Source organism: Poecile atricapillus (genome assembly GCF_030490865.1).
Source record: "Poecile atricapillus isolate bPoeAtr1 chromosome 36 unlocalized genomic scaffold, bPoeAtr1.hap1 SUPER_36_unloc_7, whole genome shotgun sequence".
Classification (NCBI taxonomy): domain Eukaryota; kingdom Metazoa; phylum Chordata; class Aves; order Passeriformes; family Paridae; genus Poecile; species Poecile atricapillus.
Window position 1 is genome coordinate 1 of NW_026708997.1, and position 24555 is coordinate 24555.

The 24555-nt window shown below is 59.8% G+C and overlaps 2 protein-coding genes across 8 annotated transcripts in view; one reads left to right on the forward strand and one right to left on the reverse strand.

Moving 5' to 3' along the window:
- Nucleotides 1-7127: 7127 nt before the first annotated feature.
- Nucleotides 7128-11228, forward strand: ADAT3 (adenosine deaminase tRNA specific 3). Its single transcript, XM_058828550.1, has 5 exons — nucleotides 7128-8047; nucleotides 8166-8490; nucleotides 8882-9305; nucleotides 9408-9470; nucleotides 9513-11228. The coding sequence occupies exons 1-5, from the start codon at nucleotides 7214-7216 to the stop codon at nucleotides 10078-10080; spliced, it is 2214 nt and encodes a 737-aa protein (XP_058684533.1). The 5' UTR covers nucleotides 7128-7213; the 3' UTR covers nucleotides 10081-11228.
- A 4086-nt stretch (nucleotides 11229-15314) lies between these two features.
- The window catches only part of POLR2A (RNA polymerase II subunit A), a 73880-nt gene continuing 64639 nt past the window's right edge, over nucleotides 15315-24555 (reverse strand). For all 7 annotated transcript variants that reach the window (XM_058828540.1, XM_058828541.1, XM_058828539.1 and 4 more), the window contains 4 exons: nucleotides 22218-22404; nucleotides 20166-20279; nucleotides 18768-18917; nucleotides 15315-16501 (listed from right to left, as the gene is read on the reverse strand). In XM_058828540.1, coding sequence (XP_058684523.1) covers nucleotides 15345-16501; nucleotides 18768-18917; nucleotides 20166-20279; nucleotides 22218-22404 — 1608 coding nt within the window. In that variant the 3' untranslated portion in view covers nucleotides 15315-15344. The remainder of the gene's footprint in view (nucleotides 16502-18767; nucleotides 18918-20165; nucleotides 20280-22217; nucleotides 22405-24555) is intronic.

The following is a 24555-nucleotide window of genomic DNA, read 5'->3' on the forward strand; positions in this document are numbered from 1 at the left end:
TAGTGCTCCCAGTTTTGGGCTCCCAGTGCTCCCAGTGCTCCCAGTGCTCCCAGTTTGGGTTCCCAGTGCTCCCAGTTTGAGCTCCCAGTGCTCCCAGTTTGAGCTCCCAGTGCTCCCAGTTTGAGCTCCCAGTGCCCCCAGTTTGGGGCTCCCAGTGCTCCCAGTGCTCCCAGTTTGGGGCTCCCAGTGCTCCCAGTTTGGGTTCCAGTGCTCCCAGTTGGGCTCCCAGTGCTCCCAGTTTGGGTTCCCAGTGCTCCCAGTTTGGGGCTCCCAGTTTGGGTTCCCAGTGCTCCCAGTTTGGGCTCCCAGTGCTCCCAGTTTGGGGCTCCAGTGCTCCCAGTTTGGGGCTCCAGTGCTCCCAGTTTTGGGCTCCCAGTGCTCCCCAGTTTGGGCTCCCAGTGCTCCCAGTTTGGGGCTCCAGTGCTCCCAGTTTTGGGCTCCCAGTGCTCCCAGTTTGGGTTCCCAGTGCTCCCAGTTTGGGCTCCCAGTGCTCCCAGTTTGGGTTCCCAGTGCTCCCAGTGCTCCCAGTTTGGGGCTCCCAGTGCTCCCAGTTTGGGTTCCCAGTGCTCCCAGTGCTCCCAGTTTGGGTTCCCAGTGCTCCCAGTTTGAGCTCCCAGTTTGGGTTCCCAGTGCTCCCAGTTTGGGTTCCCAGTGCTCCAGTTTTGGGCTCCCAGTGCTCCCAGTTCGGGCTCCCAGTGCTCCCAGTTTGGGCTCCCAGTGCTCCCAGTTTGGGGCTCCAGTGCTCCCAGTTTTGGGCTCCCAGTGCTCCCAGTTTGGGCTCCCAGTGCTCCCAGTTTGGGGCTCCCAGTGCTCCCAGTTTGGGCTCCCAGTGCTCCCAGTTTGGGCTCCCAGTGCTCCCAGTTTGGGCTCCAGTTTGGGCTCCCAGTGCTCCCAGTTTGGGCTCCCAGTGCTCCCAGTTTGGGCTCCCAGTTTGGGCTCCCAGTGCCTCCCAGTTTGGGGCTCCCAGTGCTCCCAGTCTGGGCTCCCAGTGCTCCCAGTTTGAGCTCCCAGTGCTCCCAGTTTGGGCTCCCAGTTTGGGCTCCCAGTGCTCCCAGTTTGGGGCTCCCAGTGCTCCCAGTCTGGGCTCCCAGTGCTCCCAGTTTGGGCTCCCAGTTTGGGCTCCCAGTGCTCCCAGGTTTGGGGCTCCCAGTGCTCCCAGTTTGGGTTCCCAGTGCTCCCAGTTTGGGTTCCCAGTGCTCCCAGTTTGGGTTCCCAGTGCTCCCAGTTTGAGCTCCCAGTGCTCCCAGTTTGGGCTCCCAGTGCTCCCAGTTTGGGCTCCCAGTGCTCCCAGTTTGGGCTCCCAGTGCTCCCAGTTTGGGCTCCCAGTGCTCCCAGTTTGGCTCCCAGTGCTCCAGTGTAGGGATGGGGATGGGCACCGGTGGCAAACTGGTGCCCAGGGCCGTACTGGTCTGTACTGGTCCGTACTGGTCGGAACTGGCCTGAACTGGGCCGAAGTGGTCTGACTGGTTGGAACTGGTCTGTACTGGGCTGTACTGGTCTGTACTGGTCTGTACTGGTCCATACTGGTCCGTACTGGTCTGTACCGGTCTGTACCGGTCTGTACTGGTCCATACTGGTCCGTACTGGTCTGTACTGGTCTGTACTGGTCTGTACTGGGTCCGTACTGGTCCGTACTGGTCCATACTGGTCCGTACTGGTCGGATCGGGCGCGTTGGCTCCTCCCGCCCGCCAGGGGGGCCTGCAGCCCCGGCCCCGCCCCCTCCCGGCGCTTCCGGTTCTGGCCCCGCCTCCTCTCGATGGTTCCGGTTCTGGCCCCGCCCCCTCTCGATGGTTCCGGTTCTGGCCCCGCCCCCTCTCGATGGTTCCGGTTCTGGCCCCGCCCCCTCTCGATGGTTCCGGTTCTGGCCCCGCCTCCTCCTCGATGGTTCCGGTTCTGGCCCCGCCCCCTCTCGATGTTCCGGTCCCGTCCCGCCCCCTCTCGATGGTTCCGGGTTTGGCCCCGCCCCTTCCGGTCCCGCAGCCAATCAGCGGCGAGCGGCGGGAGCGACGCGTGAGGGGAGAACTGGGAAGGTACTGGGGGGGAACTGGGAGGGACTGGGAACACTGGGAGGGACTGGGAGGGACTGGGGGGGACTGGGGGCACTGGAAGGTACTGGGGGGGAACTGGGGAGGGACTGGGAGCACTGAGGAGGTCACTGGGGTACTGGGAGCACTGGGAGTGACAAACTGGGAGCACTGGGAAGGACTGGGGGGGAACTGGGAAGGTACTGGGGGGGACTGGGAGCACTGGGAGGGACTGGGGGGGAACTGGGGGGGACTGGAAGGTACTGGGAGCACTGGGAAGGAACTGGGGGGGACTGGGAGCACTGGGAAGGTACTGGAGGGACTGGGGGGGAACTGGGAGGGACTGGAGCACTGGGAGTGACAAACTGGGAGCACTGGGAGGGAATTGGGGGGGAACTCGGGGGGACTGGGAGCACTGGGGGGGTACTGGGAGCACTGGGGGGAACTGGGGGGGACTGGAGGGACTGGGATGGGGATTGGAGGGGATTGGGAGGGACTGGGGAAGGTACTGGGGGGGAACTGGGAGGGAACTGGGGGGAACTGGGAGCACTGGGAAGGTACTGGGGGGGACTGGGGGGAACTGGGAGGGACTGGGAGCACTGAGGAGGTCACTGGGGGTACTGGGAGCACTGGGAGTGACAACTGGGAGCACTGGGAGGGAAGTGGGGAGTTAAACTGGAGCACTGGGGGGATACTGGAGGTTACTGGGAGGAGGAACTGGGGGAACTGGGAGGGAACTGAGGCGAACTGGGAGCACTGGGGAGGTTACAGGGGGTACTGGAGTGACAAACTGGGAGCACTGGGAGGGGAATGGGGGGTTACTGGGAGCACTGGGAGGTTACTGGGAGCACTGGGGGGGGGACTGGGAAGGAACTGGGAGGGAACTGGGGGCCGAACCTGGGGAGAACTGGAAGGTGCTGGTGGGGACTGGGAGGGAACTGGGGGGAACTGGGAGTGGCAAACTGGGAGCACTGGGAGGGAACTGGGGGCGAACTGGGGGTTACTGGGAGCACTGGGGGGGGGTTACTGGGGAGTTAAACTGGGAGCACTGGGAGTGACAAACTGGGAGCACTGGGGGGGTTGCTGGGGGTTACTGGGAGGGAACTGGAAGGGGATGGGGGGAACTGGGAGCACTGGGGGGTTACCTGGGAGGAGGCTGGGGGGGGGTTCCCGCCCCTCCCCCCCATCCCCTCCCCCCCTCCACTCTCCCCCTCCCCCCTCTCAGCCCCTCCCCCTCTCTGCCCCTCCCCCTCAGCCCCTCCCCCCTCTCAGCCCCTCCCCCTCAAGCCCCTCCCTCCTCCCCCCCTCCCCCCCTTGCCCCTCCTCTCTCAGCCCCTCCCCCTCCCTCAGCCCCTCCCCCTCAGCCCCTCCCCCATCCTCTCCCCCCGACCCCTCCCCCTCTCCCCCATTGCCCCTCCCCCATCGCCCCTCACCCCTCCCCCCCCTCCCCCCCTCCCCTCCCCCCTGACCCCTCCCCCTCTCTCAGCCCCTCCTCCCCTCCCCCCTCCCCTCCCCCCCTCCCTCTCCCATTGCCCCTCCCCCATTGCCCCTCCCCCCTCAGCCCCTCCCCCTCAGCCCTCACCCTCCACCCCTCCCATCCGCTCCCACCCAACCCTCCCCCCAGCCCCTCCCTTTCTCAGCCCCATCCCCCTCCCCCCCTTGCCCCTCCCCCTTGCCCCTCCCCCTCAGCCCCTCCCCCCTCAGCCCCTCCCCCCTTCAGCCCCTCCCCCTCTCAGCCCCTCCCCCTCTCAGCCTCTCCCCCCTCAGCCCCTCTCCCCCCAGCCCCTCCCCCATTGCCCCTCCCCCTCTCAGCCCCTCCCCATCCCCTGCCCCTGACCCCCTGACCCCTCCCCCTCTCCCCCCTCACCCCCCATTTGCCCCTCCCCCCTCAGCCCCTCCCCCCTCCCCTCCCCCCTGACCCCTCCCCCTCCCCTCAGCCCCTCCCCCTGACCCCTCCCCTCCCCCTCTCAGCCCCTCCCCCTCTCCCCAGGTCGATGTCTCCGGTGGGGGCGGGGTCTCTCCCCCCCTCCCCTCCCCCCCCCCCGCGCTGTCCCGTGGTGGGGGGAGGGGCGGGGGCGGGGCCTGCCGGTGCTGGGGGGATGGGCGGCGCCCCTGCTGCTGCCCCGGGAGACCCCGCGGCTGCTGCGGGAGCTGCCGCCCCTCCCCCACCTCCCCCACCTCAAACGGGTCCGGGCGGGGCCGGGGGGGCGGAGCTGCTGCTGAGCCTCGACCCCCCCACGGTACTGGGGGCACTGGGACATACTGGGAGCGACTGGGGGGGAGTGGAGGGGACTGGGAGGGACTGGGAGAGACTGGGATGGACTGGGAGGGAACTGGGAGGGACTGGGAGGGACTGGGAGGGGAGTGGAGGGGACTGGGAGGGCACTGGGATATACTGGGATATAGTGGGAGGGGACTGGAGGGACTGGGAGGGAGTGGGAGGGGAGTGGAGGGACTGGGATATACTGGGACATACTGGGAGGGCTGGGAGGGGGCTGGGAGGGACTGGGAGGGGAGTGGGAGGGAACTGGGGTATACTGGGAGGGACTGGGGGGGGACTGGGAGGGGAGTGGAAGGGACTGGGATATACTGGGACATACTGGGAGGGCTGGGAGGGGAGTGGGAGGGAACTGGGATATACTGGGATATAGTGGGAGGGGACTGGGATGGACTGGGGGGGAGTGGGATGGACTGGGGGGGGAGTGGGAGGGACTGGGAGGGCACTGGGATATACTGGGATATAGTGGGAGGGGACTGGGAGGGACTGGGGGGGGAGTGGGAGGAACTGGGATGGACTGGAGGGGACTGGGAGAGACTGGGATGGACTGGGAGGGGACTGGGAGGGACTGGGATGGACTGGGAGGGGAACTGGGGTATACTGGGATGGACTGGGAGGGGAGTGGGAGGGACTGGATGGACTGGGAGGGGACTGGGAGGGGAGTGGAAGGGACTGGGAGAGACTGGGATGGACTGGGATGAAACTGGGGTATACTGGGATGGACTGGGGGGGGGACTGGGAGGGACTGGGAGGGGAGTGGGAGGGACTGGAGAGACTGGGATGGACTGGGAGGGGACTGGGAGGGCACTGGATATACTGGGATATAGTGGGAGGGGACTGGGAGGGACTGGGATATACTGGGATATACTGGGATATAGTGGGAGGGGACTGGGAGGGGAGTGGGAGGGAACTGGGGTATACTGGGAGGGACTGGGGGGGGAGTGGGAGGGACTGGGATGGACTGGGAGGGACTGGGAGGGGAGTGGAAGGGACTGGGATATACTGGGACATACTGGGAGGGCAGTGGGAGGAACTGGGATGGACTGGGAGGGAACTGGGAGGGACTGGGAGGGGAGTGGGAGGGACTGGGATATACTGGACATACTGGGAGGACTGGGAGGGGGCTGGGAGGGACTGAGGGGGGGAGTGGGAGGGAACTGGGAGGGACTGGGATGGAACTGGGGCAAACTGGGAGGGACTGGAGAGACTGGGGGGGAGTGGGAGGGACTGCGAGGGAACTGGGAGGGGACTGGGAGGGACTGGGATGGACTGGGATGGACTGGGATGTACTGGGAGGGGAGTGGGGATGGACTGGGATGGACTGGGATGTACTGGGAGGGGAGTGGGGAGGGACTGGGAGGGGGCTAGGATATACTGGGAGGGACTGGGATGGACTGGGAGGGCACTGAGATATACTGGGAGAGACTGGGAGGGGAGTGAGTGGGACTGGGAGGGACTGGGATGGACTGGGAGGGACTGGTGGGGACTGGGAGAGAGTGGAGAGCACTGGATATACTGGGAGTCACTGGGCAGTTACTGGGAGCCATTACTGGTCTCACTGGGAGGTTACTGGGAGGGACTTGGGGAGGACTGGTTTCACTGGGAGGTTACTGGGAGCACTGGGATCCGTTACTGGTCTCACTGGTGTCCCTGGGGGGTTACTGGGGGGTCACTGGGGGGTTACTGGGAGCACTGGGGTGTTACTGGTTTCACTGGGAGCCGTTACTGGTCTCACTGGTGTCCCTGGGGGTTACTGGGGGGTTACTGGGAGCACTGGGGTGTTACTGGGAGCACTGGAGCTGTTACTGGGGGGTTACTGGTTTCACTGGGAGCCGTTACTGGTCTCACTGGTGTCCCTGGGGGGTTACTGGGGGTTACTGGGAGCACTGGGAGCCGTTACTGGTCTCACTGGTGCCCCTGGGCGCAGGCGAGGGAACCCCATCGATTACATCACCGTTGATGATGACGTCACCGATTACGTCACCGATTACGTCACCGCCACCCCCGGGGCCGAGAAATGGACCAGTAACACCAGTAACACCAGTAAAACCAGTAAAACCAGTACCAGCAGGGCCACGGGGACAACCAGTACCACCAGTACCACCAGTACAACCAGTACCAATAAAACCAGTACAACCGGTACCAGTGACAGCAGGACCACCAGTGACGCCTCTGCTACCAGTGCCACCAGTAACACCAGTACCAGTAACACCAGTTAACACCAGTACCACCAGTATGAGTGACACCAGTACCACCAGTATCAGAGCCACCAGTACCACCAGTATGAGTGACACCAGTACCACCAGTACCAGTGACACTGGTACCACCAGTAACACCAGTATGAGTGACACCAGTACCACCAGTACCACCAGTACCACCGGTGCTTTGACTTCCTCCACTGGTTCCAGTGTTCCAGTGCCACCAGTACCACCGGTACCAGTGACACCAGTAACACCAGCATCAGAGCCACCAGTAACACCAGTACCACCAGTATCAGAGCCACCAGTACCACCAGTACCAGTGACACCAGTACCACCAGTATCAGAGCTACCAGTGACTCAGTACCACCAGTATCAGAGCCACCAGTAACACCAGTACCAGCAGTACCAGAGTCACCAGTACCGCCAGTCCCAGTGGCTCCAGTACCACCAGTACCACCAGTACCAGTGGCTCCAGTACACCAGTACCGCCAGTCCAGTGGCTCCAGTACCACCAGTACCACCAGTACAGTGGCTCCAGTACCAGTACCACCAGTGACACCTGTACCAGTGACACCAGTACCGCCAGTATCAGAGCTACTGGTACCACCGGCACCAGTCCCACCAGTACCAGTGACTCCAGTGCCACCATTGCCACCAGTACCACCAGTACCGGTGACACCAGTACCACCAGTATCAGAGCTACGGTACCATGGGCACCACCGGCACCAGCACCACCAGTATCACCAGTACCACTAGTCCCAGTGACTCCAGTACCACCAGTAACACCAGTATGAGGGCCACCAGTGCCACCAGTACCAGTGACTCCAGTACCACCAGTGCCACTGGTACCACCGGCACCAGCACCACCAGTACCACCAGTACCAGTGAAACCACTGCCACCAGTACCAGTGACTCCAGTACCACCAGTACCACCAGTACCACCAGTACCAGTGAAACCACTGCCACCAGTACCAGTGACTCCAGTACAACCAGTACCACTGGTACCACCATTCCCAGTGACACCAGTACCACCACTGCCACCAGTACCAGTGACACCAGTACAACCAGTACCACCGGCACCAGCATCACCGGTACCAGCAGTGCCACCAGTACCAGTGACACCAGTACAACCAGTACCACCGGTACCACCATTCCCAGTACCACCAGTACCACCATTCCCAGTGACTCAGCACCACCAGTACCACGGGTACCACCATTCCCAGTCCCCCCAGTATCCCCAGTCTCCCCTCTGGTATCCGCTGGCCCCCGGCCGTTCTCCTCGGCGCTGTTTCCGGTTCTTTCTCCGCCTGTTCTGGGTTCCCCGTTCCGCGTCCTCCTCCCCGCCCGCGTCCCCTCCCCGGGTGCCGAATCCTCGGCGGCGGTGGCCGCGGGTTTGTGGCCGTGGTGGCGCCGGCGCCCCGGCTCCGGTTCCGGTTCCGCCGGCGCTGTCGCGGCGCGAGGCGCGGGGTGGCGCGGGCGGCCATGGCGGTGGCGCGGAGCGGCGGGCGCGGGGGCGCGGGGCGGGCGCGGCGGGCGCTGGAGCGCGCTGGGGGGGGGGGGGGGGGGGGGGGGGGGGGGGGGGGGGGGGGGGGGGGGGGGGGGGGGGGGGGGGGGGGGGGGGGGGGGGGGGGGGGGCGGGTGCTGGCCGTGGGCTGGACCAGAGAGGGGACGGGGGGCACCCACTGAGGCACGCGGCCATCGACTGCATCCGGCGCGCCGCCAAAGAGAGACGGCGACGCCACGGCGCGGGGGAGAGCGGGGACGGCATCGGGAGGGGGGGTGACGTCATCGGGAACAGGGGTGATGTCATCGGGAGCGGGGGTGACGTCACTGGGAGAAGTGGTGATGTCATCGGGAGAGGTGGTGATGTCATTGGGAGGGGCAGTGACGTCATCGGGAGGGGTGACATCATCGGGAGCAGGGGTGATGTCATCAGGGGCAGGGGTGATGTCATCGGGAGGGGTGGTGATGTCATTGGGAGAAGTGGTGATGTCATCAGGAGCGGGGGGTGACGTCATTTGGGAGGGGTGACGTCATCGGAAGGCGGTGATGTCATGGTTGGGGGAGGTGACGTCACCGGGAGTGGGGGTGATGTCATTGGAGGGGCGGTGATGTCATTGGGAGGAGCAGTGACATCATGGCTTGGGGGGGTGATGTCAGCACTGGAGGGGGTGATGTTGTGGGGAGGGGCGATGACGTAATCGGGAGCAGGGGTGATGTCATGGGTAGAGGTGGTGACGTCATGGCTGGGGCTGGTGATGTCATGCGGAGAGTGTCATGTGGTCAGGGACAGCGCGGTGACGTCATCACCAGGGGCAGTGACGTCACGGGGAGGGCATCATGTGGTCAGGGACAGCGCGGTGACGTCATCACCAAGGGCAAGTGACGTCACGGGGGAGGGCGCGGCGGCGGCGCCGGGGACACCCCGGGGACGATGGCGATGGCGGCGTCGGGGCCAAGGTCGCCAGGTTCGGGGGCGATGACGTCATCGGCGACCGCAATGACGTCACCACCGCCGCCGGTGATGTCATAAGCCATCACAGTGACGTCATCGCCAGTGACAGTGACATCATAAGGGGTCACGATGATGTCATAAGCCATCACGATGACATCATAAGGGGTAACGATGATGTCATAAGAAGTCGCAGTGATGTCATAAGGGGTCGTGATTGCGCCATCGCTGGTGGTGATGACGTCATAAGGGGTGATGACATCATAAGGGATAATGATGTCACGAGTGGTCATGATGACGTCACAATGTGTTGCGATGACGTCGTAATGGGTCGCAATGACGTCACAAGGTGTCATGATGTCACAAGGTGTCGCGATGATGTCACAAGGTGTCATGATGATGTCACAAGGGGTAATGATGACATCACAAGGGCTCACGATGACGTCACAAGGTGTAGTGATGACGTCACAAGGGCTCACGATGATGTCACGAGGGCTCACGATGACGTCACAAGGTGTAGTGATGACATCACGAGGGCTCACGATGACGTCACGAGGGCTCACGATGACGTCACAAGGGCTCACGATGACGTCACGAGGACTCACGATGACGTCACGAGGGCTCGCGATGACGTCACGATGGCTCACGATGACGTCACGATGGCTCGCGATGACGTCACGAGGGCTCACGATGACGTCACGAGGGCTCACGATGACGTCACGAGGGTTCACGATGACGTCATCCGCCGCCTCGACGACTTCGCCGCCTCCCTGGGCTCCGCCCCCCTGGACCTGACGGGTCACGTGATCCCGGGGGCGGCCGAGGCGGGCGCCGATGACGTCACCGATGACGTCACCGAGGAGGACGATGACGTCACGGGGGGTTACCTGCTGCGCGGCTGCGACGTCTTCGTGACGCGGGAGCCATGCGCGCTCTGCGCCATGGCCCTGCTGCACGCCCGCGTGCGCCGCGTCTTCTACGGAGAGCGCCGCGCCCAGGGAGCGCTGGGGACGCGCTACGGCATCCACGGGCACCCCCGGCTCAACCACCGCTACCGGGTGTATGCCGGGGTAACTGGGGATACTGGGAACACTGGGAACACTGGGAGCACTGGGGATGGGTAACTGGGAGCACTGGGAGCACTGGGGACGCGCTACGGCATCCACGGACACCCCCGGCTCAACCACCGGTACAGGGTGTATGCTGAACTGGGAGATACTGGGGATACTGGGAGTACTGGGAACACTGGGGATGGGTAACTGGGGATACTGGGAACACTGGGGATGGGTAACTGGGAGCACTGGGAGTGCTGGGGACGCGCTACGGCATCCACGGACACCCCCGGCTCAACCACCGGTACAGGGTGTACACCGGACTGGGGGATACTGGGAGCACTGGGAATGGGTAACTGGGGATACTGGGAGCACTGGGAGCACTGGGAATGGGTAACTGGGGATACTGGGGATACTGGGAGCGCTGGGAATGGGTAACTGGGAGCACTGGGAGCGCTGGGGACGCGCTACGGCATCCACGGACACCCCCGGCTCAACCACCGCTACCGGGTGTATGCTGGGGTAACTGGGGATACTGGGAGCACTGGGAACACTGGGGATGGGTAACTGGGAACACTGGGGATACTGGGGATGGGTAACTGGGAGCACTGGGAGCACTGGGGACGCGCTACGGCATCCACGGACACCCCCGGCTCAACCACCGGTACAGGGTGTACGCCGAACTGGGAGATACTGGGAGCACTGGGAGCACTGGGAGTACTGGGAATGGGTAACTGGGGATACTGGGAGTGCTGGGAATGGGTAACTGGGAGCGCTGGGGACGCGCTACGGCATCCACGGACACCCCCGGCTCAACCACCGGTACCGGGTGTACACCGGACTGGGGGATACTGGGAGTACTGGGAGCACTGGGAGTACTGGGGATGGGTAACTGGGAGCACTGGGAGCGCTGGGGATGGGTAACTGGGAGCACTGGGAGTACTGGGAATGGGTAACTGGGAGCACTGGGAGCGCTGGGGACGCGCTACGGCATCCACGGACACCCCCGGCTCAACCACCGGTACTGGGTGTATGCTGAACTGGGGGATACTGGGGATACTGGGAGCACTGGGAGTACTGGGGATGGGTAACTGGGGATACTGGGGATACTGGGAGCACTGGGGATGGGTAACTGGGAGCACTGGGAGCGCTGGGGACGCGCTACGGCATCCACGGGCACCCCCGGCTCAACCACCGCTACCGGGTGTATGCTGAACTGGGAGATACTGGGGATACTGGGAGCACTGGGAGCACTGGGAATGGGTAACTGGGAGCACTGGGGATATACTGGGAGTACTGGGAATGGGTAACTGGGGGTACTGGGAGCACTGGGGACGCGCTACGGCATCCACGGACACCCCCGGCTCAACCACCGGTACAGGGTGTATGCTGAACTGGGAGATACTGGGAGCACTGGGAATGGGTAACTGGGGATACTGGGGATACTGGGAGCACTGGGGATGGGTAACTGGGAGCACTGGGAGCACTGGGAATGGGTAACTGGGAGCACTGGGAGCGCTGGGGACGCGCTACGGTATCCACGGATACCCCCGGCTCAACCACCGCTACAGGGTGTACACCGGACTGGGGGATACTGGGGATACTGGGAGCACTGGGAGCACTGGGGATGGGTAACTGGGAGCACTGGGAGCACTGGGAATGGGTAACTGGGAGCACTGGGAGCGCTGGGGACGCGCTACGGTATCCACGGACACCCCCGGCTCAACCACCGCTACAGGGTGTACACCGGACTGGGGGATACTGGGAACACTGGGGATGGGTAACTGGGGATACTGGGGGATACTGGGATATACTGGAGGATACTGGGAGTCGATGACCGAGTGACAATTAAAAACTTTTTTTGAATTTTTTTGAATTTCCTGGAATGTTCTGGAATGTTCTGGAATGTTCTGGGATTCGGTGACGTCATTGCCTCGTTCCGGTGGCACCGCCCGGCTCCGGCCGCTCCCGGGGGATTTGGGAAATTCGGGAATCGTTTCCAGGGGGAAAAGAAAACAAAATCTGCCCAAAATTCCTCAACCGTGGCCACCAAAACCCAACTGTGGCCACCACAACCCAACCGTGGCCACCATCACCCAACCATGGCCACCATCACCCAACCCTGACCACTATGACCCTTCCATGGCCACCAAAATGCAACCATGACCACCAAAACCCAACCGTGGCCACCATCACCCAACCATGGCCACCATCACCCAACCATGGCCACCATCACCCAACCACGGCCACCATCACCCAACCACGGCCACCACAACACAACTTTGGCTACCGCGAACAATCCCTGGCCACCACAACTCAACCATGGCCACCACGATGTTCTACCATGTTCTACCATGACCCAACCATGGCCACCATGACCCAACCATGGCACCATGACCCAACCATGGCCACTATGACCCAACCATGGCCACCAAAACCCAACCATGGCCACCAAAACCCAACCATGGCCACCATCACCCAACCATGGCCACCATCACCCAACCATGGCCACCACAACCTAACCATGGCCACCACAACCCAACCATGGCCACCATCACCCAACTACAGTCACCATCACCCAACCATGGCCACTGTGACCCAACCATGGCCACCATCACCCAACCACAGCCATCATCACCCAACCATGGCCACCATCACCCAACCACGGCCACCATCACCCAACCATGGCCACCACAACCCAACCATGGCCACCATCACCCAACCATGGCCACCATCACCCAACCATGGCCACCATGACCCAACCGTGGCCACCACGACACAACTTCGGCTACTACGAACAATCCCTGGCCATCACAACTCAACCATGGCCACCACGATGTTCTACCATGACCCAACCATGGCCACCATGACCCAACCATGGCCACTGTGACCCATCCATGGCCACCATCACCCAACCACGGCTACCATCACCCAACCATGGCCACCATCACCCAACCGTGGCCACCACAACCCAACCATGGCCACCACAACCCAACCGTGGCCACCACAACCCAACCATGGCCACCACAACCCAACTGTGGCCACCATCACCCAACTACAGTCATCATCACCCAACCATGGCCACTGTGACCCAACCATGGCCACTGTGACCCAACCATGGCCACCATCACCCAACCATGGCCACCACGACACAACTTTGGCTACCACGAACAATCCCTGGCCATCACAACTCAACCATGGCCACCACAATGTTCTACCATGACCCAACCATGGCCACCATCACCCAACCACGGCTACCATCACCCAACCACGGCTACCATCACCCAACCATGGCCACTGTGACCCAACCATGGCCACCATGACCCAACCATGGCCACCATCACCCAACCATGGCCACCATCACCCAACCCCAGCCACGACCCAACTACAGTCGCCATGACCCAACCGTGGCCACCATCACCCAACCATGGCCACCAAAACCCAACTGTGGCCACCATCACCCAGCCATGGCCACCATCACCCAACCATGGCCACCATCACCCAACCATGGCCACCATCACCCAACCACGGCCACCATCACCCAACTACAGTCACCATCACCCAAACACGGCCACCATGGCCCACCCACAGCCACCATCACCCAACCATGGCCACTGTGACCCAACCATGGCCACCATCACCCAACCATGGCCACCAAAACCCAACTGTGGTCACCATCACCCAGCCATGGCCACCATCACCCAACCATGGCCACCATCACCCAACCGTAGGCACCACAACCCAACTGTGGCCACCACAACCCAACCATGGCCATCATCACCCAACCATGGCCACCATGACCCAACCATGGCCACCATGACCCTTCCATGGCCACCATCACCCACCCACAGCCACCATCACCCAACCATGGCCACTGTGACCCAACCATGGCCACCATCACCCAACCATGGCCACCATCACCCAACCATGGCCACTGTGACCCAACCATGGCCACCATCACCCAACCATGGCCACCATCACCCAACCATGGCCACCATCACCCAACCATGGCCACCATCACCCAACCATGGCCACCACAACCCATCCATGGCCACCACGATGTTCCTCCACATCCCCCTCAAGTTCTTCAGGGCCACCACCCCGCAGGGGATCTCAGGGGGGTTCTGGTTCTGCTCCGCTCCTGGAATCTGGGAATCCACGCTGCAGAACCCTCCAGAAACATCAACGACACCGAACTGCTGCCCCACCCGGGAGGAGAACACCCGACCCCTCAGACACCCCCCCCCAGCCCCCATTTCCTCCCTGAGGTGGGTGGGGGGTCCCCAGTGGGGTGGGACCACCGGAGGTGTCCGGGTGTGTCCGGCTGTCCCCAAATGAGGTGTTTTGGGGTGTCCCCACCCCCCCAAAAAAAGACAGGCGAGTGCAAACCGACGGAACTTTTATTGATTTCCCCAAAAATTCCCCCAAAATTCGCTGCCCCTCCCCCACCGCAACACCCGAAGTGAAAACAGCGAAATAAAGGGGGGGGGGGGGGGAAAAGACCCCGTCCCTGAACCCCCAAAATCACAACCGAACACCCCCAAACCCTCCCCCCATTAACAAACAACACCCGGAAATTACAGCCCCTCAGGGACACCCCAAAAAATCCCAGAACTGACGGGTCACCTCTTAACTTGGGCGTCACCCCAAATTTAACCCTTCGGTGAACACCCCAACTCAGGGGTCACCCCAACTTAAGGGTCACCCCAACAGTCAGTGGGGACTCGGGGGGTGACAACAACCCCACCCCCACCGGAACTCAACAGTTTGGGGGTGACCCCATTTCGATTTGGGGGTGACCCTGTTTTAATTTGGGGGTGACAACCCCGTTTCAGTTTGGGGGTGACAACCCCGTCGTCACCGGGAATTTTGGGGTCACCCCCAACATCTGTGGGGTTTGGGGGGTGACGACCCCGTTCCCGTCAATTTTGGGGTCACCCCCACGGCCCGGGGGGTGACAACAACCCCGTCACCCCCACTTGGGTGTCACCCCCAGAGCCTGCTGAGGTTTTTGGGGTGACGCCCCCGACGCCCTTTCAGTCTGGGGGTCTGAGGGGGTGACGACCCCGTTCCCGTCTCAATTTTGGGGTCACCCCCGGCGCCTGTGAGGTTTGGGTGTGACAACAACCCCGACCCCATCACAGCTTTGGGGATCGGGGGGTGACACCCCTGACCCCACATCCGTGTGGGGGTGACAACAACCGCACACCCCCCGATTGACTCTGGGGTCACCCCCAGGGTCTGGGGGGGTTCAGGGGGTGACACCCCCGAGCCCCCATCGCTGTGGGTGTCACCCCCAGGGCCTGGGGGTGTTTTTGGGGTGTTTTTGGGGTGTCTCAGTTGTCGTCGTCGCTGTCGTCGGGGCTGATGGCCGGGCTGGTGAGGCTGTAGGTCGGCGACGTGGGGCTGTAGCCGGGGGACGTGGGGCTGTAGGTGGAGCCCTTGGGAGAGGTGGGGCTGTAGGTGGGCGAGGTGGGGCTGTACTTGGGCGAGGTGGGGCTGTAGGTGGGGGAGGTCGGGCTGTACTTGGGGGACGTCGGGGTGTAGACGGGCGAGGTGGGGCTGTAGGTGGGCGAGGTGGGGCTGTACTTGGGCGTGGTGGGGCTGTAGGTGGGCGAGGTCGGGCTGTACTTGGGGGACGTGGGGCTGTACTTGGGGGAGGTGGGGCTGTACTTGGGCGAGGTCGGGGTGTACTCGGGCGAGCTGGGGCTGTAGCTGGGGCTGGTCGGGGTGTACTTGGGGGAGGTGGGGCTGTAGCTGGGGCTGCTGGGGCTGTAGCTGGGGCTGCTGGGGGTGTAGGTGGGCGACTGCGGGGTGTAGCGGGGGCTGGACGGGCTGTAACTGGGAGAGGTGGGGCTGTAACTGGGAGAAGTGGGGCTGTAACTGGGAGAGGTGGGGCTGTAGTTGGGCGAGGTCGGGGTGTAGTTGGGGCTGGTGGGGCTGTAACTGGGAGAGGTGGGGCTGTAGCTGGGCGAGGTCGGGGTGTAGTTGGGGCTGGTCGGGCTGTAGTTGGGCGAGGTGGGGCTGTAACTGGGAGAAGTGGGGCTGTAACTGGGAGAGGTCGGGCTGTAACTGGGAGAAGTTGGGCTGTAACTGGGAGAGGTGGGGCTGTAGCTGGGAGAGGTGGGGCTGTAACTGGGCGAGGTCGGGCTGTAGCTGGGAGAGGTCGGGCTGTAGCTGGGCGAGGTTGGGCTGTAGCTGGGTGATGTGGGGCTGTAGCTGGGCGAGGTGGGGCTGTAGCTCGGGGACGTGGGGCTGTAGCTGGGAGAGGTTGGGCTGTAACTGGGAGAGGTGGGGCTGTAACTGGGCGAGGTCGGGCTGTAGCTGGGCGAGGTGGGGCTGTAGTTGGGCGAGGTGGGGCTGTAGCTGGGCGAGGTGGGGCTGTAGCTGGGCGAGGTGGGGCTGTAGCTGGGGCTCTGCGGGGTGTAGCCCCCCGGTGACCGCGGCTCGTAGGCGGGGGACGTCGGGCTGTAGCTGGGGGACATGGCCCCACCTGCGGACAGGGGACACGGGGTCAGCGGGGGGGTGTAGTTAGGGGTTACAGGGGGTTTTATGGGTGTTCAGGGTGTAGTTAGGAGTTACAGGGTGTTTTATGGGTGTTCAGGGTTATTTTCAGGGTGTAGTTAGGGGTTACAGGGTGCTTTATGGGTGTTCAGGGTTATTATCAGGGTGTAGTTAGGGGTTACAGGGTGTTTAGGGTTATTTTCAGGGTGTAGTTAGGGGTTACAGGGTGCTTTATGGGTGTAGTTAGGGGTTACAGGGTGTTTTATGGCTGTTGTTAGGGGTTACAGGGTGTTTCATGGGTGTTCAGGGTTATTTTCAGGGTGTAGTTAGGGGTTACAGGGTGTTTTATGGCTGTTGTTAGGAGTTACAGGGTGTTTCATGGTGTTCAGGGTAATTTTCAGGGTGTAGTTAGGGGTTACAGGATTTTCAGGGTTATTTTCAGGGTGTTCTTAGGGTGTTGTTAGTGGCTACAGGGTGAATTATGGGTGTTTTGGGTTATTTTAGGGGTATTTTTAGGGTGTTACCGGGTGTTTTATGGGTGTGATTAGGGGTTACACGGTGTTTTGGGTAACTTAGGGCTATTTTCAGGGTGTTCCTAGGAGTTACGGGGTGTTTTTAGGGTGTTGTTAGGGGTTGCAGGGTGTTTCATGGGTGTTCAGGGTTATTTTCAGGGTGTATTTGGGGGTTACAGGGTGTTTAGGGTTATTTTCAGGGTGTTCTTAGGGTGTAGTTATGGGTTACAGGGTGTTTTATGGGTGTTCAGGGTGTAGTTAGGGGTTATGGGGTGTTTTCAGGGTGTAGTTAGGGGTTACAGGGTGTTTTATGGGTGTTCAGGGTGTAGTTAGGGGTTACAGGATGTTTTACAGGTGTAGTTAGGGGTTACAGGGTGTTTTATGGGTGTAGTTAGGAGTTACAGGGTGTTTTATGGGTGTTTAGGGTTATTTTCAGGGTGTAGTTAGGGGTTACAGGGTGTTTTATGGGTGTAGTTAGGAGTTACAGGGTGTTTTATGGGTGTTTAGGGTTATTTTCAGGGTGTAGTTAGGGGTTACAGGATGTTCAGGGTTATTTTCAGGGTGTTCTTAGGGTGTTGTTAGTGGCTACAGGGTGAATTATGGGTGTTTTGGGTTATTTTAGGGGTATTTTTAGGGTGTTACAGGGTGTTTTATGGGTGTAGTTAGGGGTTATGGGTGTTTTATGGCTGTTGTTAGGAGTTACAGGGTGTTTTATGGGTGTTCAGGGTTATTTTCAGGGTGTAGTTAGGGGTTACAGGGTGTTTCAGGTTAATTTACGGGTGTTCTTAGGGTGTTGTTAGGGGTTACAGGGTGTTTAGGGTTATTTTCAGGGTGTTTTTAGGGTGTTGTTAGGGGTTACAGGGTGAATTACGGGGGTTTAGGGTTGGTTTAGGGGTATTTTTAGGGTGTTACAGGGTGTTTTTAGGGTGTTGTTAGGGGTTACGGGGTGTTTTTAGGGTGTTGTTAGGGGTTACGGGGTGTTTTTAGGGTGTTGTTAGGGGTTACGGGGTGTTTTTAGGGTGTTGTTAGGGGTTACAGGGTGTTCAGGTTTATTTTAGGGTGTTACAGGGCATTTTATGGGTGTGATTAGGGGTTACAGGGTGTTGTGGGCTAATTTAGGGGTTTTTTTAGGCTGTTGTTAGGGGTTACAGGGTGAGTTATGGGTGTTTTGGGTTAATTTAGGAATGTTTGGGGGTATTTTAGGGTGTTTTAGGGTGTTGTTTGGGGTTACAGGGTGTTTTATGGGTGTTTAGGGTTATTTTGGGGGTGTTTTAGGGTGTTTTTAGGGTGTTGTTAGGGGTTACAGGGTGTTTGGGGTAAGTTTAGGGGTATTTTTAGGGTGTTGTTGGGGGTTACAGGCTGTTTCAGTGCGCTGTTAGGAGTTACAGGCTGTTCTGTGGGTGTTTAGGGTTGTTTTAGGGGTGTTTTCAGGGTGTTGTTAGGGGTTACCGGGTGTTTTATGGGTGTTTAGGGGTATTTTGGGGGTGTTTTAGGGTGTTGTTGGGGGTTACAGGGTGTTTCAGGGTGTTGTCGGGGGTTACTGGGTGTTTTATGGGTGTTTAGGAGTATTTTGGGGATGTTTTAGGGTGTTTCAGGGTGTTGTTAGGGGTTACCGGGTGTTTTACAGATATTTTGGGGTTATTTTGGGGTGTTTTTAGGGTGTTTCAGGGTGTTGTTAGGGGTTACAGGGTGGTTTGTGGATATTTTTGGGTTGTTTTGGGGTGTTTTTGGGGCGGTACTCACCGGGGGAGGGGATGTAGGGGCTGGAGGGGCCGGGTGACCCCGGCGAGCCGGGTGTTGGTGACCAGGCCGGGGAGTAGCCGGGGCTGAAGCCGGAGGCGTCGGAGGCGGCGCTGGGGGAGAAGCCGGCGCCGCCCGGGGTCATCCCGCTGCCTGTGGGGTGAAACAGGGGTCAGGGGACCCCAAAACACAACCTGAGACCCCAAAACTACCCCCAAACACAACCTGAGACCCCAAAACTACCCCCAAACACAGCCTGAGACCCCAAAACACAACCTGAGACCCCAAAACTACCCCAAAACACAACCTGAGACCCCAAAACTACCCCCAAACACAACCTGAGACCCCAAAACCACCCCAAAACCCAACCTGAGACCCCAAAACCCAACCTGAGACCCCAAAACACAACCCAGCCCCGCCCGAGGTCATCCCGCTGCCTGTGGGGTGAAACAGGGGTCAGGGGACCCCAAAACACAACCTGAGACCCCAAAACACAACCTGAGACCTCAAAACCACCCCAAAACCCAACCTGAGACCCCAAAACACAACCTGAGACCTCAAAACACAACCTGGGACCCCAAAACTACCCCCAAAACCCAACCTGAGACCTCAAAACACAGCCTGAGACCCCAAAACTACCCCCAAACACAACCCAGCCCTATCCGGGGTCATCCCGCTGCCTGTGGGGTGAAATGGGGGTCAGGGGGACCCCAAAAACCCACCCCAGAACACCCCAAACCCACCCCAGAACACCCCAAACTACCCCAGAACACCCCAAACCCACCCCAGAACACCCCAAACTACCCCAGAACACCCCAAACCCACCCCAGAACACCCCAAACTACCCCAGAACACCCCAAACCCATCCCAGAACAGCCCAAACCCACCCCAGAACACCCCAAACCCACCCCAGAACACCCCAAACTACCCCAGAACACCCCAAACCCACCCCAGAACACCCCAAACCCACCCCAGAACACCCCAAACCCACCCCAGAACACCCCAAAGTACCCTCAGACCCCTCTAAGGGACCTTGGGGACACAAAACACCCCCAAATGGACCCCAAATCCCCCCACAACCGTCCCAGTGACCCCCATTTCACCCCAGACCCCTCCAAAAACCCCTCCCAGTCCCTCCCAGCTCCTCCCAGTCCTGCCCCAGTTCATCCCAGTCCACCCCAGTTCCCTCCCAGTCCATTCCAGTTCCTCCCAGTCCCTCCCAGTTCCTCCCAGTCCCTCCCAGTTCCCTCCCAGTCCATCCCAGTCCCTCCCAGTTCCATCCCAGTCCATCCCAGTTCCTCCCAGTTCCCTCCCAGTTCCTCCCAGTTCCATCCCAGTCCCTCCCAGTTCCATCCCAGTCCCTCCCAGTTCCATCCCAGTCCCTCCCAGTTCCCAGCTCACCCACGCTGGGGGACCAGGCTCCGTAGGCCGGGGTGGCCCCCTGGTTCCAGGGGGTCATGGCCGGGGACATCCCCCCCATGGGGCTGGGGGCGGAGCCGAAGAACATTCCGGTGGCTGCGGAGAGAGGGGGGGTCAGGGGCACCCCAACATCTGGGGGACACCAAAAACGGGGGGACACCAAACATCTGGGGGGACACCAACATCTGGGGGACACCAAACATCTGGGGGACATCAACATCTGGGGGACATCAACATCTGGGGGACATCAAAGTCTGGGGGGACATCAAACATCTGGGGGGACATCAACATCTGGGGGGGACATCAACATCTGGGGGGACATCAAACATCTGGGGGACACCAACATCTGGGGGGGACATCAACATCTGGGGGACATCAACATCTGGGGGGACATCAAAGTCTGGGGGGACATCAACATCTGGGGGGGACATCAAAGTCTGGGGGGGACACCAAACATCTGGGGGACACCAATTATCTGGGGGACATCAACATCTGGGGGACACCAACATCTGGGGGACATCAACATCTGGGGGACATCAACATCTGGGGGGACATCAAAGTCTGGGGGACATCAACATCTGGGGGGGACATCAAAGTCTGGGGGGGACACCAAACATCTGGGGGACACCAATTATCTGGGGGACATCAACATCTGGGGGACACCAACATCTGGGGGACATCAACATCTGGGGGGACACCAAACATCTGGGGGACATCAACATCTGGGGGACACCAAAATCTAGGGGGAGACCAAGACCTGGGGGGACACCAAAAATCTGTGGGACACCAACATCTGGGGGACATCAAAGTCTGGGGGGATATCAACATCTGGGGGGGCATCAACATCTGTGGGACACAAACATCTGGGGGGACACCAACATCTGGGGGACACCAAACGAACATCTGGGGGGACACCAACATCTGAGGGACACCAAACGAACATCTGGGGGGACACCAACATCTGGGGGACACCAACATCTGGGGGACACCAAACATCTGGGGGGACATCAACATCTGGGGGACACAAAAATCTGGGGGACACCAAAGTCTGGGGGACATCGAAGTCTGGGGGACATCGAAGTCTGGGGGGATATCAACATCTGGGGGGACATCAACATCTGGGGGACACCAACATCTGGGGGACACCAAAATCTGGGGGGACCCAGCCACCATCCCAAGGGGTGTCCCTGTTTTCCCAAGGTTTTCCCAGGGTTTCCCCAGGTTTTTCCCAAGCTTTTCCCAGGGTTTTTCCCAGGTTTTTCCAAGGTTTTTCCCAGGTTTTTTCCCAAGCTTTTCCCAGGGTTTTTCCCAGGGGTTTTTCCAGGTTTTTCCCAGGGTTTTCCCAGGGTTTTCCCAGGGTTTACCCAAGCTTCTCCCAAGCTTTTCCCAGGGTTTTCCCAAGCTTTTCCCATGCTTTTCCCAGGGTTTTCCCAAGGTTTTTCCCAGTTTTTTCCCCAAGCTTTTCCCAGGGTTTTCCCAAGGTTTTCCCAGGATTTTTCCCAGGATTTTCCCAGGGTTTTTCCCAGGGTTTTCCCAGGGTTTTCCCAAGCTTTTCCCAGGGTTTTTCCCAGGTTTTTCCCAGGGTTTTCCCAAGGTTTTCCCAAGGGGTTTTCCCAGGATTTTTCCCAGGTTTTTCCCAGGGTTTTCCCAAGGTTTTTCCCAGTTTTTTCCCAGGGTTTTTCCCAGGGTTTTCCCAAGCTTTTCCCAGGATTTTCCCAGGGTTTTCCCAAGGGGTTTTCCCAAGGTTTTTCTCAGGTTTTTCCCAGGGTTTTTCCCAGGGTTTTCCCAAGCTTTTCCCAGGATTTTTCCCAGGATTTTTCCCAGGATTTTTCCCAAGCTTTTCCCAGGGTTTTCCCAAGCTTTTCCCAGGATTTTTCCCAAGGTTTTCCCAGTTTTTTCCCAGGGTTTTTCCCAAGGTTTTCCCAGGGTTTCCCCCAGGATTTTTCCCAGTTTTTTCCCAGGTTTTTCCCAGGATTTTTCCCAAGGTTTTCCCAGGGTTTTTCCCAGGATTTTTCCCAGGGTTTTGGGACTCACGGCCGCCGACGCCGAGGCCGGGCAGGGCGCTGGGGATCTCCATGCCGTGCTTGCACTTCTCGGCGTCCAGCAGGAGATCGAAGCAGCCGGTGCCGGCCGGGGCCAGCTGGCCCAGCATGATGTTCTCGGACACGCCCTTCATGGGGTCGCTCTCGCCGTGGGCGGCCGCCTCCATCAGGACATCGACCTGAGGTGGGGACACCCCAAAATCAGCCTTGAACCCCAAAACTGGATTCAGGTCCTAAGTGTCCTCCTTGAACCCCAAAATCCCCCATTTCCAGCCCTAAAATCCCCCATTTCCAGCCCCAAAATCCCCTCATGGGGTCACTCTCCTTGTTGGTCACGTGTCCCCATCAGATCAACCTGAGGGACGCCCCAAAATCAGCCTCTGACCCAAAATTGGATTCAGGTCCTAAGTGTCCTCCTTGAACCCCAAATCCTACGAAATGTCCCCAAAATCCCCCATTTCCAGCCCCAAAAACCCTTCATGGGGTCATTCTTGCCATGGGCAGGTGTCTCCATCAGGAGATCAAGCTGAAGGACACCCCAAAATCAGCCTTGGACCCCAAAGCTGGATTCAGGTATGAAGTGTCCTCCTTGAACCCCAAAATCCTCCATTTCCAGCCCCAAAATCCCTTCATGAGGTCAGTCTTGCCATGGGCAGGTGTCTCCATCAGGAGATCGACCTGAGGTGGGGACATCCCAAAATCAGCCTCTGACCCCAAAACTGGATTCAGGTCCTAAGTGTCCTCCTTGAACCCCAAATCCTAGGAAATGTTCCCAAAATCCCCCATTTCCAGCCCCAAAATCCCTTCATGGGGTCACTCTTCCTGTTGGGCAGGTGTCTCCATCAGGACATCGACCTGAGGTGGGGACACCCCAAAATCAGCCTTGAACCCCTAAATCTGATTCAGGTCCTAAGTGTCCTCCTTGAACCTCAAATCCTACGAAATGTCCCCAAAATCCCCCATTTCCAGCCCCAAAATCCCTTCATGGGGTCACTCTTCCTGTTGGGCAGGTGTCTCCATCAGGACATCGACCTGAGGTGGGGACACCCCAAAATCAGCCTTGAACCCCTAAATCTGATTCAGGTCCTAAGTGTCCTCCTTGAACCTCAAATCCTACGAAATGTCCCCAAAATCCCCCATTTCCAGCCCCAAAATGGGGTCACTCTCCCTGTTGGGCAGGTGTCTCCATCAGATCAACCTGAAGGACACCCCAAAATCAGCCTCTGACCCCTAAATCTGATTCAGGTCCTAAGTGTCCTCCTTGAACCCCAAAATCCTCCATTTCCAGCCCCAAAATGGGGTCAATCTTCTTGTTGGGCAGGTGTCTCCATCAGGAGATCAACCTGAGGTGGGGACACCCCAAAATCAGCCTTGAACCCCAAAACTGGATTCAGGTTTGAAGTGTCCTCCTTGAACCCCAAATCCTACGAAATGTCCCCAAAATCCCCCATTTCCAACCCCAAAATGGGGTCACTCTCCTTGTTGGTCAGGTGTCCCCACCAGATCAACCTGAGGGACATCCCAAAATCAGCCTCGGACCCCAATATTGGATTCAGGTTTGAAGTGTCCTCCTTGAAGCCCAAAATCCCCCATTTCCAACCCCAAAATGGGGTCACTCTCCCTGTTGGGCAGGTGTCTCCATCAGATCAACCTGAGGGACACCCCAAAATCAGCCTTGAACCCCTAAATCTGATTCAGGTTTGAAGTGTCCTCCTTGAACCCCAAATCCTAGGAAATGTCCCCAAAATCCCCCATTTCCAGCCCCAAAATCCCTTCATGGGGTCACTCTCCTTGTTGGGCAGGTGTCTCCATCAGATCAACCTGAGGGACACCCCAAAATCAGCCTCTGATCCCTAAATCCTTCCAAACCATCAGTGTCCTTTAAAATAGCCCCAAATCCTACAAAACATCTCCAAAATTCCCATTCCTGCCCCAACACCCCAATCCCACCCCAAACCCCGTTCCTGTCCCCGTTCCCGCCACGTCTCCTCAAAGGAACACTCCATGAGGGGCCCGCTGTCCTGGCGGTTGACGCCGTGCCGGGTGACAACCATCAGGTGTCCCCAACACCCCAATCCCACCCCAACACCCCAATCCCACCCCAAACCCCCAATCCCACCCCAACACCCCGTTCCTGTTCCCACCCCAAACCCTGTTCCTGTCCCCGTTCCCGCACCGTCTCCTCAAAGGAACACTCCATGAGGGGCCCGGTGTCCTGGCGGTTGACGCCGTGCCGAGTGACAACCATCAGATGTCCCCAACACCCCAATCCCAACCCCCAAACCCCAATCCCACCCCAAAACCCCAATTCCCAATCCTGTTCCTACACC

Excerpts from the sequence above, each read along its gene's own strand:
- ADAT3 (XM_058828550.1), top strand. The coding sequence starts at position 7,214 with ATGGGCACCACCGGCACCAGCACCACCAGTATCACCAGTACCACTAGT. Across the intron at positions 8,048-8,165 it reads GGCGCGGCGGGCGCTGGAGC|AGAGGGGACGGGGGGCACCC; the intron begins GCGCTGGGGGGG and ends GGGCTGGACCAG. Across the intron at positions 9,471-9,512 it reads GCTCACGATGACGTCACAAG|GGCTCACGATGACGTCACAA; the intron begins GTGTAGTGATGA and ends TGACGTCACGAG.